General features: G+C 37.2%; 1 protein-coding gene across 1 annotated transcript; it reads left to right on the forward strand.

Annotated features, from left to right (window-relative positions):
- Nucleotides 1–1,392: 1,392 nt before the first annotated feature.
- Nucleotides 1,393–12,996, forward strand: LOC149128976 (N-acetyllactosaminide beta-1,6-N-acetylglucosaminyl-transferase-like). The gene is made up of 3 exons (XM_089346870.1): nucleotides 1,393–1,411; nucleotides 5,887–6,140; nucleotides 7,700–12,996. Exons 2-3 carry the CDS (start codon nucleotides 5,930–5,932, stop codon nucleotides 7,999–8,001), a joined length of 513 nt encoding a protein of 170 aa, XP_089202996.1. The 5' UTR covers nucleotides 1,393–1,411; nucleotides 5,887–5,929; the 3' UTR covers nucleotides 8,002–12,996.
- The last annotated feature ends 372 nt before the right edge of the window (nucleotides 12,997–13,368 follow it).

A 13,368-nucleotide genomic window follows, 5' to 3' on the forward strand; every position in this document is an offset into this window, starting at 1 on the left:
ATGACGGGCTTTCACGCAATTTCAGTCAACCTAATTCACTCATAAGACATAGGACGGCTCATGGCTATTGTAGAGAACTCTTGCTCAAGGCCTCAGATAGTGGGACTGATAACCGAAGCCACAAGGTTGTAAAGCTGACTTCTTAATCACAGAGCCCTACTAACATTACGTAGTTAGTGATGAAACAGACATTTTCTTTTTTTTGAAAACCATTGAAGTGGAACAAAAAGGGTTGAGAAACACCTCATTAATTCAAAAGTTTTCTATCGTGTGATATAAACAATGTGGAGCGTGTGTGTGTGTCTGTGTGTGTGTGCGCTTTGTAATCCGCTTTGTCTCCCTCTTCCACTTGTTCGTTCCTTTTTTTTTTTTTTGTTAGACGCTGTCTTGGTGAGAGAAATTTTTTTTTCCTTAGCCGCTTTGACTCCCTCTTCCACTTTTTCATTTTTTTTTTTAGACCCTTGGCAAACACTCTGTTTCTCCTCTTGTCAGAAACACACTATTTCTTTCTTTCTCTCTTTCTTTCTTTCCTTCTCTCTCTCTTTCTTTCTTTCTCTCTCTTTCTTTCTTTCTCTCTCTCTCTCTCTTGCCCTCACTCTCCTTCACGCGCGTACGCACCTGATTTGACTTCGCCATGTCAACAAACTTCAAAACTGGTAAAAGTTTATCGATTTTTACAGCTATACGCGGGTGCCTCTGTGAGAAAAAGTTGACAAAAACACAGATAGAGTCATGAACAATGTCCTCCTAAAATTGGAGCGACATGCGTGCTAATTTGTGGACGTGCATAACCCACATCACGTACACACACACACACACACAAACATCTTGTGTTTTATAGATATTGATATATATATATACACACACACACACACACACACACACACATATATATATGCACCAGCATGACCGCAGCCACTTGGCTGAAACACATAAATAAATAAATAAATAAATAAATATATATATATATATATATATATATATTTGTTTTGCAAGATTTTTTATGTGAAATCGTGTGTTGAAACAGATGTTGTTGTACTTGGGGATGGTCATATTGCCAGTTTAGCCAATAAAAACACACGCACTGTATATTTGGTGTTAATTTTTTTTTTTTCAGCTTTATATTACATTAATCTTAATCTTAATCTTATTTCGGCCAGAGTTCTTTCGTCACACTTCTGTGACCTCATCAGTGGTCCTTTGTTTCCTTCTTTCTTATGTGTGTCTCACCTTGCTAACTATCAGCCCATGAACACCAACAGCAACAACAACAACAGCAAAAACGAACACATGAGGACAAGCAATAGAAACAAAAACAATAACAGAGAAAAAATCGAATACAACAGCAACAATAACAGGGAGAACGGACACACAGACACAGATAACCATAGGCACAAGAACACAGACAAAGGTAAGGCCATGGGGGTCAAGAGGGAGAATAAAGCTGAATGCAACAGAATTCTTGGACAGGGAGTCAGCAGACCTAAAACAGAAAACACTAGATGGGATGGTAACAATGGCGGTGGTGGTGGTGGTGGTGGTGGTGGTAGTGACAGTAACAATAGTAGTGGTAGGAATAACAGGATGAATGGGAGTAGCAATAACGGCAGTAATAGTAGTGGTAGTTACGAAGAAGACAACCCCAGAGGGGCCAACAACAGGAATACTAGCCTCCTTGACACTCAATTCTTCAACATACATGACAAAACTTATGATATGAGCCGGGTATACCCGACAACATTACCCTTTAACAAAAGAGTCTGCATCCCTAAACATACTCATGACCACATGGAAGCACAGTTCACTATAGCTAGGACAAAACTTAGACAGATTTTAGAATTATACACTAAGAGACAGAGACAGAATAAGACAGAGGCCCAACAACTTGGGAATATACCCGCAAGTGGCCTACACAAGCTCATGCAGCGCACGAAAAAGGGAGAAGTGGTATGCCTTCCCACAGATAAGTCCGGCAGAATGTCAATAGACAGCCTGCCGAACTATATCCAGGCAATGCAACCTCACATCGCCAATACGAAGGTAACAACCTTACAGGCGCATGAGGAAAGAGAAAAAGTCCTCAATGCCCACATGATGATGTGGACAATTGTCCTTAGACCCCAGAAGCGCACAGCCAACAACTTCCAAGCCTGGAACAATGATATCCCGACGCTGTATGGGCTCCGTAAGGACCACAAAGTAACAACTAATCCTGTAGTGGGACCACCAACAAGACCAGTCTGTGGAGCGAATGTCGCTAGTAACTACAGGATCTCCTACTTCCTCTCAATGATCATACGCCCCATAATCCAGATGTCACCTGATGTCTGTGACAGCACGGAAGATCTCCTCAGCAGGATCAACGACTGCAACAACACTTGCAACCTGACAGGGTGTATAGTGGGTAGCATGGATGTGGTATCACTATACCCATCTATCGACGTGGATTTTGCAGTGGAAAAGTGCGTGGAAATGATCAACGAGAGCGAAGTAGAGTTCCAAAAAGTCAACACAGAAGAACTGGGCCTCCTACTTAGATTGACATATGACGATGCATATCTAGATAGATACGACCTTAGAGATTTCTGCCCTAGTAGACGTCTAAGAGGTAGACCACCCACAATTACCTCTATGGCTAGGAAGACCCCTATAGAGAGATGGAGTGGATGGACCAGAGCCATACGGACCCCCACTAATATCCACCAGGTAAAGAAAATGATCGCACATGCACTAGGAGCTAGTATAAAGGTCACCCTAAAAGGCCACACCTTTAAATTTAACAACAAATTATACGCCCAGGACGAGGGGGCAGCCATCGGGGTTAGTATCGCCGGTGATGTGGCCAATCTTTTCATGGTATGGTGGGACAGAAGGCTTAAGGAACGCCTGACACAGAACTCCATACTCGTGAATGTGTACTCTCGATATGTCGATGATATCAACTTAGTGGTAAAGACACCCCCACAAGAGAGTACCCCTGAAATAGAAATAGAAACTAAGACTATGGAGAGCATCCAGCAAATAGCTAACTCCATCCACCAGAGTATTAGAGTTACGATAGACTACCCTACTAAACACCCTAACCATAGATTACCTGTATTAGATACTGAACTCTGGCTAGAAACTAAGAACAATAAAACCAGAATCCTCCATTCACACTATACAAAACCTATGGCCTCCAAGTACCTGACCCACCGGAACTCGGCTATTGCGGACAATGCCAAATTCAACATATTGATGGCAGACCTCGTCAGAGTAATGCGAAATGTCTCCTGCATGTGCGACCCTACAGAATTAAAGAGACATATACAACATTTCGTCCACCGCATGCAGTTCTCGGGTTACAGCCATAAAGAAAGGATCAGGGTTTACAAAGGAGCTATGAAGAAGTTTGAAACAATCAAACGCAACGATAGGAATGGGATTTGCCCACTCTATAGGAGCAAATCATGGAACACCATAGAAAGAACTAAGAAGAAAATAGGGAAGGCAAGCTCATGGTACAATAGCCACAAGTACCAAAGCGTCATGTTCGTCGACACCACCCCTAGAGGCGAACTGGCGTACCGCTTTAGAAGGGCCCTAGACAAACTTAAGCTAAGAATTAAGGTTGTTGAAAGGCCAGGCAACCCTATCAAATCCCTTATCAGTAGAACATACCCTTTCAGTAGAACCCCCTGCACTGATAGGAACTGTATCGTATGTAGATTTAGCCCACAAACGAACTGCAAAACCAGAAATGTGGTCTATAGTATAAGATGTACAGAGGGACGATGCAGAAATAAGACAACGACATATGTAGGCGAAACAGCAAGGAGTATAGGGGAGCGGGCAAACGAACATTGGAGGGAACTTAAGGAAGGGAAGAACTCATCAGTTCTGTACCAGCACGCTGAGCAAGAACATAGAGGCTCAATCAACAACATAGAAATTAAAATCTTATCTACACATAGCAGTGATGCAGCACTTAGACAAATTACTGAAGCTACACACATAATAGAAGGGAAACCTAGCCTGAATAGGAAACTAGAATGGAACACTAACATACGCCACTAACAAACCACAGCATGTGACAACATGTTACCCATAAACCAATAATAGGAACAAAGTATAATACAATACATAGATAAACAAATGGAATTAAATACTACATACGTTAACAAAATTTAATTAAACACATTAAAAATTAAAAAAATAAAAAAACACACACACACACACATGAACGTATAAATAAATAAAAACTAATACAAATGAACACGTATTAACAGAGAATATAGGTGATACAGACACTCCCCATACACACATGCACTTACAAAAGACACAGACACATTGAAGGACACGCATGCGTAGACACATACAATAGGAATACAAAATACAAAATGGCTGATAGTTAGCAAGGTGAGACACACATAAGAAAGAAGGAAACAAAGGACCACTGATGAGGTCACAGAAGTGTGACGAAAGAACTCTGGCCGAAATAAGATTAAGATTAAGATTAATGTAATATAAAGCTGAAAAAAAAAAAAATTAACACCAAATATACAGTGCGTGTGTTTTTATTGGCTAAACTGGCAATATGACCATCCCCAAGTACAACAATATATATATATATATATATATATATATATATATATATATATATATATATATATATATATACATGTATACATACATATATACATATTCTTTTACTTGTTTCAGTCATTTTGACTGTGGCCATGCTGGATCACCGCCTTTTAGTCGAAAAAATCGACTTATTCTGGTACTTATTTTATCGTGTCTTTTGCCGAACCGTTAATTTACGGGGACGTAAACACATCAATATCGGTTGTCAAGCGATGGTTGGGGACAAACACAGATGCAAACACAAATATAAACATATACATACATATATACATATATATATATATATATATATATATATATATATGTGTGTGTGTGTGTGTGTGTGTGTGTGTGTGTGTGTGTGTGTATGTATACATATAAATAGGGTTTGCTAGCATAGTCGAATGTACTACTGGAATATCATACCGATGACGGAAATTGAATATTATCATTCATAATCCAGAAACGCGTCTATGATTAACTTTAAATGGTTAGTTTTCATTGTTTTTTCTTCTTGTTTTTGCCTTTGTGAGTTACAAGTAATGTTGGAGTCTCAGCTTTTTTAGCTGCTATTTCTGAACTTCGGTATGTGGTGAAGCAAATATTTGCTGATCCCTTAATTATGTTTATAAATGTATGGGAACTTTTAAATAAGTTCTCCACCGATAATGGTGCTTACATACCGAAGGGCTTGGTAAAAATTATTAATTGTTGGTTTATTAATAAATTGATAAATCTTTACCCTTTTAATTTGTTATATATATATATATATATATATATGTGTGTGTGTGTGTGTGTGTGTGTGTGTGTGAGTGAGTGTGCGTGTGCGTGTGTGTGTGTGTGTGTGTGTGTGTGTGGCCCGCAAACATAGTTAACAGATTGGCATCATTCAAAAGCTACACAAATACGAGGAAACTCATCGTGACCAGCGGTCACAGCAATATCCAATAATTAATACTGTGATATATATATATATATATGTGTGTGTGTGTGTGTGTGTGTGTGTGTGTGTGTGTACTACATTTTTTTGCATCTGTTTGGGATTTTCTTGAATTCCTTTTGGAGTCGGTTTTACTTTTCATGAATATAGGGCCAGCCTTTTCAGATCATATTTTCGCTAGCAAAAAAAAATAAAAATAAATAAATAAATAAAAGATAAGGTACTGAGACCAAGCCTTCACCGACAAGTTTGTGATTTTTCTGATAAATTAAGAATAAATATTTTTTTGAGTAAATTATGTTTTTTTTTTTCTTTTTTTGTTCTCTTCTATTTATTAACAGTTTTGATTTTCGTACAAAATATCGTTATGTTAACTTTCGACGAATGGGCTTGAAACCCCCTCCACCACATAACATTACAGTTTCAAAAGGAAGCATACACATTACAGCATCACGTGGTTATGTAGAATTTCTTATCATGGATCGTCGATCACAGGAATTTATTAATTGGGTTCGTGATACAAGAAACCCAGATGAAACATTATTTTCAACAATGAATCACAACCCACATCTGAGAGTACCTGGATCTTTCAACGGTATGTCTTCAATGAATTATTTCATTTATTAACACGTTAACAACCGTTTATTGCTGTAGTGATAGTTTGTAAAGAAGATAACTAGAGAACGGCATTATTAATGGCAAGTTAAGGAGGGAGATTGCGACCTCAATGTTGGATTAAAATTAATCTTAAGGTGTAGAGGCTTTATTGGGTAAACCTGTTCGATTTTTTTAAATTTTACATGATCTGAGTTTAAACCGATTCAACGAGGTAGCCTAGAAATAATAGTCAAATGTTCTCCAAATCACACAATATTGTCTTATAAATAAAGACACATTTAAGTAATATAGAATGAGAAGAAAGACAAGATGGAGGCATTTCGAATGATTTATTTTCATGGGTCTTCTCATTCAGAGCGGATCTGTACAAAACAATAACGACAACTAGTAATGGATGATATCGACATACAGGTGAATACACGACTTAGCTTATGATATATGTAATTATTGGAGCAAATAATTAAAGCAACTAACAGGAAAACCAACAACTCAATCATATTAATCAGGTTATCTAAATAGTGGTGTATTTTCTGTCAAAACACAAAGATCTATATTTTAGGGATGATGGGTAAATAGCAAGCGTGACGTTTGCACCTTTTCAGAATGTATATAATTAAAGTGAAACAGTTTCATGCTAATTTCAGACGGCAGCTCGTACATCGAATATACTAATTTCTATAAAACCTGATTTGGGCCATCTAACATCTCTGGTCAACAGCAAAAATATTCCAGAGGTTGAATATTCCAGCCGATCTTTACTGATTTGGGGTCGCTGATTACAAAAATCATATTCATTTTCAAGATAAACTAAATCTTTTGTTACAAAATAGTCTCTTTTCAATCTTCTCATCATTCATTACCCCACTGTTTGCAGGGGGTAAAGAAGCAGGTAATCACACCTTGATATTGGTAAGTCCGGAGCAGGTTTCCAACCATAGCTTTATAACCCTTTGTGCATTTATTTCCAAGAAGATTGTCTGTGACCAATTTGAAAGCTGCCTACGTTGGCTTTGGAAGACAAGCAAAGAATATTAGTATAAACATACAACGCTAAAGATTTTGTAATCACTGCGGTAGCAAGAATTGTTCGGATTATTTATGCAGTTGAGGGGTATTTCAAACAGATAAATGTAGTTCCAATAAAATCACATTATTTGACATAAGAGGTAACATCCACAAAGCAGAAGTCTAAAGAACGACATAATAACCATCTTTTAATATATGATGCAATCTATGTTCTTTATTGTACTATAAACCCATTGAAAAAACGAAAACTGGTGTGCTTCTGTAACTAAAAACTGGATAACCTTTCAAAAGGAACTTGATTTTCGTAATCAGCGACCCAAATTAGTGAACATGGATTAGTTTCAGCTCCAGCACAAGAAAAAGTTGAATTTTGTTAATTTTGTATTTGATAGGATTTAAGTTGAAATTGTTTAGTTTAGGTTGTTATTTTTTTTTTATCGACTTGATTGTGCATCCTTCCTTTTTGGCTTCATTTTATTCATGTTTTTTATGTATTTATTATATTTACAGGGACGGATATTCATAAAAAGCCCTTAATTTCAAGATTTAAACTTTGGAAAAATATTAACCCAAACAGTTGTCATGGAAAGTGGTTAAGATCGGTTTGTGTTTTTGGACACGGTGATTTGAAACAATTAACAAATTCGTCGAAACTATTCGCAAACAAATTTGAACAGAGCTTTATGCCAATGACGCTTCGTTGTCTTTCAGAATGGCATTATAACAGAACACGAGATGAATATAATGGAAAATATGTATTTAGTGCTAAAGCCTATGAAAAACAGCGACATGTTCTTTTAAGGATACAGTAACTTAGTAAACTATAATTGAAATTGGCTAGATGTGTCACTTAAAATATTTATATAATTTTTGTTTATTTGTTTATCACGGTGCGTTGTTCATAAAAGATATCTTGTTACGGATGCTAAGTTTAAAGTACTATAAGATATAATAGGTAGGAATATTGGAAGAGTAATAGGAGGTTTAGATCAATAGAGTTTTGAAATGGTGTGATATGTTGTGCGGTACGTTAACCGAAACTTATTCTAGTGAAGAAATTTTTTTGCTCAACTACATGCAGGCTGTAAAAATCGGATCATTTTGAGTTTATTATCTAAACTGAAAACTTTCGTAAATCGATCTAAATTGAATAGGTAGCATAGTGATATAAGAATGTGTTTCTGAAACTGAGATTTGATTTAATCTGATATTTAAAATTTTCGAGATTTATGTATATTAGTTTCCTCAATATTAACATTACATAGTTATTAAGGAATATCTCTGAAGAGAGATTATTTTAATAAATATTATGCGTGGGATATAAACAAACACAGTTTGTTTTGTGTGTGTGTGTGTGTGTGTAAGCAAGAAACTTGATTTTCTATCGTGAGGTTATAAGTTCGGCCTTTCCCTACGTAGATCAAATGTCTTCTAACATAATTTCTGGTCTCGTGAGAAAAATCGAGGTAGGCGGACACCAGGTGTCGAACTGTATGCCTGTGACTCATACGTTCAATCTTGTCGCTATTGTATCAGAAGGTGGAGGCACAATGGCCCGGTGATATAAGAGACTTGCAGGTGATTTAGACGGGAATGAGTCTTATTGTTGCCTTAAGAGTCGATCGCTCATCTTTCGTCATTAGCATTGCACTCTCTCGATGGCTAAGACAATTTATAAAATGTCTCGATCTACTCAGTTTTGAAAGATAAATGACGAAAACACTGCGGAAAAGTAATCAAATGCAGCACTGTAAATTGACATGGGATTTATTTGTTTGCGGTTAATATAAAATCACTATTGTGGGTTCACTTTGCAGAAGGATCGGTTTGGTGAGGATGGTTCGCCCACACACACATACACACAGGATGGTAAATATATATATGCAAACAAGTAGACTAAAATTAGTTATGTTATGCGGTTCTTATGTAACTTTTGTTTAACCGCAGGTTAAGCCTGGTATAGCAGACATATATTGAAAGTCATTCTAACCCTGGCCATCCCATCTTGTATCAGACAGATTATCTAAAAGGAGACTTGCCTGCTATTTCTAGTTGGTTTTGCAACTATATAGAAGCTTCTTGGCTCACAACAATTGCAGTATTACAGTGAAGTGAATCGACAGATGACAGTTTCAATTCACACTAACGAAGTCCTATATTTTCAAAATTGACTTCAAGCTGTCAACTCAGAAATGATTAAAGTAATTTTCGTCACATATATCATAGGCATGTTATGGCTGTGTGGTTAAGAAGTTCACTTTGCAACCACGCGGTTTCGGATCGTAGTCCCACTACGCGACAAGACAAAATGTCTTTTACTATAGCTCTGGCCTGACCAATATTTAAAAGTGAGTTTCGTAGACGTGTGCACGCGCCTGTGCATATTTGTGGTTGTTCTTACCCCATCACCGCTTCACAACCGGAATTGGTTTGTTCACGTCCCTGTAAATTTGCGATTTTAAAAATAAGAGACTGATAGAATAAGCACTAGACTTTAAAAAGTGAGACCTAGAATCGATTTGCTCAATTATACCTTTCAAGACAGCAGCCCAGCATGGCTACAGTGACAGAATACCTGAAACAGGTAGAAGATAGCAGTTAATTCATCCTGTGGCTTTGTACGTTTCAAATTTGGGTGAGGGATAAATTTTTTAATGGGTAATGGCACCGGATGTATATCTGTATAACTTTTTAATCTCTGGTTCCTATTTAAATAACAAATTCAAAGAAAATTTACATGTAATATTACGAGAAACTGTATGCGACAATCACAATCATAAGGACGACAATTACAATAACAACATGAACTGTAATAATAAACTTCGAAATGTGAATAGATAAATAAACAAAACCGAACACACACACACACACACACACACACACACACACACACACACACACACACACACACATATATATAGCTGATGAAGGATGTTCTCTATGTGGCTTGTGTGTTTTCTGTACTCTGGTTATTATTATTTTCTTGTCTACGTTTTGTTTGCAATGTCCTGTACCCAGATATGCACCTATATATACAGGTAGTCGTAGGTATGCACATACCTGTACGTATACATGCATATACTCCTTTATTATTTGTTATATATATATATATATATATACATATATATATATATATATATATATATATAGAGAGAGAGAGAGAGAGAGAGAGAGAGAGAGAGAGAGAGAGAGAGAGAGAGAGAGAGAAAGAGAGACACAGAGAGAAACATTATTGGTCCTAAATCTCTCAACGAGAGATATTCAGTAGCAGTAGTTTAAAATAACGATTATTGGCCAACCTAATGTGGCAGTCCCATTTGGGACGAAAGCTACCGTTGTTTAGCCCTAAGCTAGCTATACGACACACTACCTGTGTTTTTATATATAAGGACACAGATCGTGTGTCGTATAACCAGCTGGAAACGATGTCTCCTGGGGCTAAACAGCAGTAGCATTCGTCCCAAACGGGACTGTCACATTAGATTGGCAAATAATCGTTACTATACACACACACACACACACACACACACACACACACATATATATTCTTTTACTTGTTTCAGTCATTTAACTGCAGCGGTGCTGGAGCACTGCCTTTAGTCGAACAAATCGACCCCAGGACATATTCTTAGTAAGCCTAGTATTTATTCTATCGGGTCTTTTTTGCCGAATCGTTGTGTTACGGAGACGTAAACACACCAACCTCGGTTGTCAAGCGATGCTGGGGAGACACACACACACACACACACACACACACACACACACACACACAAACACACACACACATATATATATATATATATATATATATACGACGGGCTTCTTTCAGTTTCCGTCTACCAAATCCACTCGCAAGGCTTTGGTCGGCTCGTGTTGAAGACACTTGCCCAAGGTGCCACGCAGTGGGACTGAACTTGGAACCATGTGGTTCACCTGTACATAATTCACTCATAGTAGGGTGAACTGTGGTAAGTTCTAATGTGCGTCAAACGAATTCCGGAAGTAAATTTCTGCGACGTTAAATTACCTGAATATATTAAAAAATGAATTCTAACAAAGGGCGTAAAAAATAAAAGAAAGTGGATCATAGCACTGCCCTGTGTGTTCACTAGTGGTAGACTGGCATGTAAGCATTTATCTCTAAATGAAAGCGTAACCTAGTGGTTAAGTCGTTTATTTAACACTCATGAAATTCTTGGCTCGATCTCACTTCGCAACATCTTAAACAAATATATTCTACCAGAGTTTTATTTATCTTTTTTTTTCTCTCTTTTGAGTCGTTCAAGTCTTGTTAGTAAGATAAGATAGATAGAAATGTGTGGAAGGCCAACTGAGGGATTGCATTTGTAATTCGAGGGATTGGCTATTTATCTCTCTCTCTCTCTCTCTCTCTCTCTCTCTCTCTCTCTCTCTCTCTCTCTCACTGTGTCAAGGAAATTCTCCTTCAGGATTATATTAAGGCTATAAGTGTCCTGATATTTCGGGCGAGCATAATCCTACTCATGAAGAACTTACACTATAGTTCAATGAGAAGAATATCTCTGTTGATCAAAGACCTGGGGCACACGTCGTCGAAACCGACGAAGAACCATATGTGTGTGTTGTTAGAGTTATTTCCCCATAGTTAAGCACCAGTCTGATAGTCAAAACTATTCTAACCGTGAATGTATTTTATATTTAGCCACAGTTTTTTTCTAGAACGACATTATACAATCCGTCCTCCATTTTTTTAAAGACGCTTTTAGCACGAGTTGATTAGAGGTGTTGTTTCAAGCAGGACAAGATCAGTATGTTTGTGTTTGCTTAAATATAGAGAATACATTTAACTACTCGTTATGCGTATCCGAATGATAATCCGACTTCATGTATATAAGTGTGTTTGTGCATATTTTCTGAAATCATCATCATCATCATCATCATCATCATCATCATCGCCATCATCATTACCATCATCATTATCTCTATCATCATCGTTTTAATGTCCTCTTTTCAATCCATGAATGGGTCATGCGGAATTCGTTCTACGGACGGATGCACTTCCTGTCGCCAACCCTCGTCTGTTTTCAAGCATGGTAATATTTTACCCTCAGCCAGAAGACTGTAAATGAATAACACCTATTGTATGACAGTGACGCCCGTTACTACTATCAAGCGACGTCAAGACAAATAGAAGCAAACATGCGCGAGCACACACACACACACACACACACACACACACACCAGCACAGAGTAACATATATATAACAGGCTGCATTCAATTTTTCTACCAGATCCATTCACAAAATCATGATCTGTCCTGTATCAAACTAAAAGGCACGCAAGTCCTATGCAGTTAGATTAAACCCGAAATTACGTGGCTGGGGATCGAACTTCTCAACTATACAGCTATGCCTACCCATGTGTGTATGTGTAATTAATAAATATACACATGTTAATTACGCATATGCAAATGTATACGTACGTGTCTGTGCGCTCGTCCATGTATGTGTCTATCATCTATATTTCGATGAGTGTTTACCGCTGATCATTCGCTAAAAATATTGAAGACATTCCAGAAACGTGTCTTGTAATCAATTTACTATCGATTACACTTTCACTTTTACTCTTTCACCATGTCCAAGCACTGGAAGTGGGCATTCTGGAGCACTACCATCGGACAAACATTTTTTTAAAAATTTCTCTTTCACTTTTGTATTTACAATTAAAACGACTTGGATTCATTTACTTTTTATTAACAAAAAAAATGTATATACATATATATATATATTTATATTTTGAAATAAAAAAAAAAACATGAGAAAAATAAATTTCTGTTGTTTTGTATTATTAATGATTCATCTAATATTCCAGGCAATGACTGAACAACTGAAGGAGTCAAACTGAATTCTGATGAACAGGTCCGATATATCTTATGCAGTTAACAATCCTGATATTTCGGGCGAGCATAATCCTACTCATAAAGAACAGGGAAATTGGTTAAACTCGTAAGAGTTCCAAATGCTTATGACAGACTAAAATCAGTGTAATACATACTTTAAACTTTGACCAGTTAAATCGCTTTCTCAACGTTCTTCGTCAGTATGCTGTGTCAGAAGAACTATGTGGGAAGTGTGAAGAACGGGGGACGTTTTGATTGGCCAAAGTACTTTGTTCAATTTTTGATGGACATGTTTCATCAA

The sequence above is a fragment of the Octopus bimaculoides genome, unplaced genomic scaffold (assembly GCF_046866305.1).
Source record: "Octopus bimaculoides isolate indiv1 unplaced genomic scaffold, ASM4686630v1 contig271, whole genome shotgun sequence".
Taxonomy (NCBI): domain Eukaryota; kingdom Metazoa; phylum Mollusca; class Cephalopoda; order Octopoda; family Octopodidae; genus Octopus; species Octopus bimaculoides.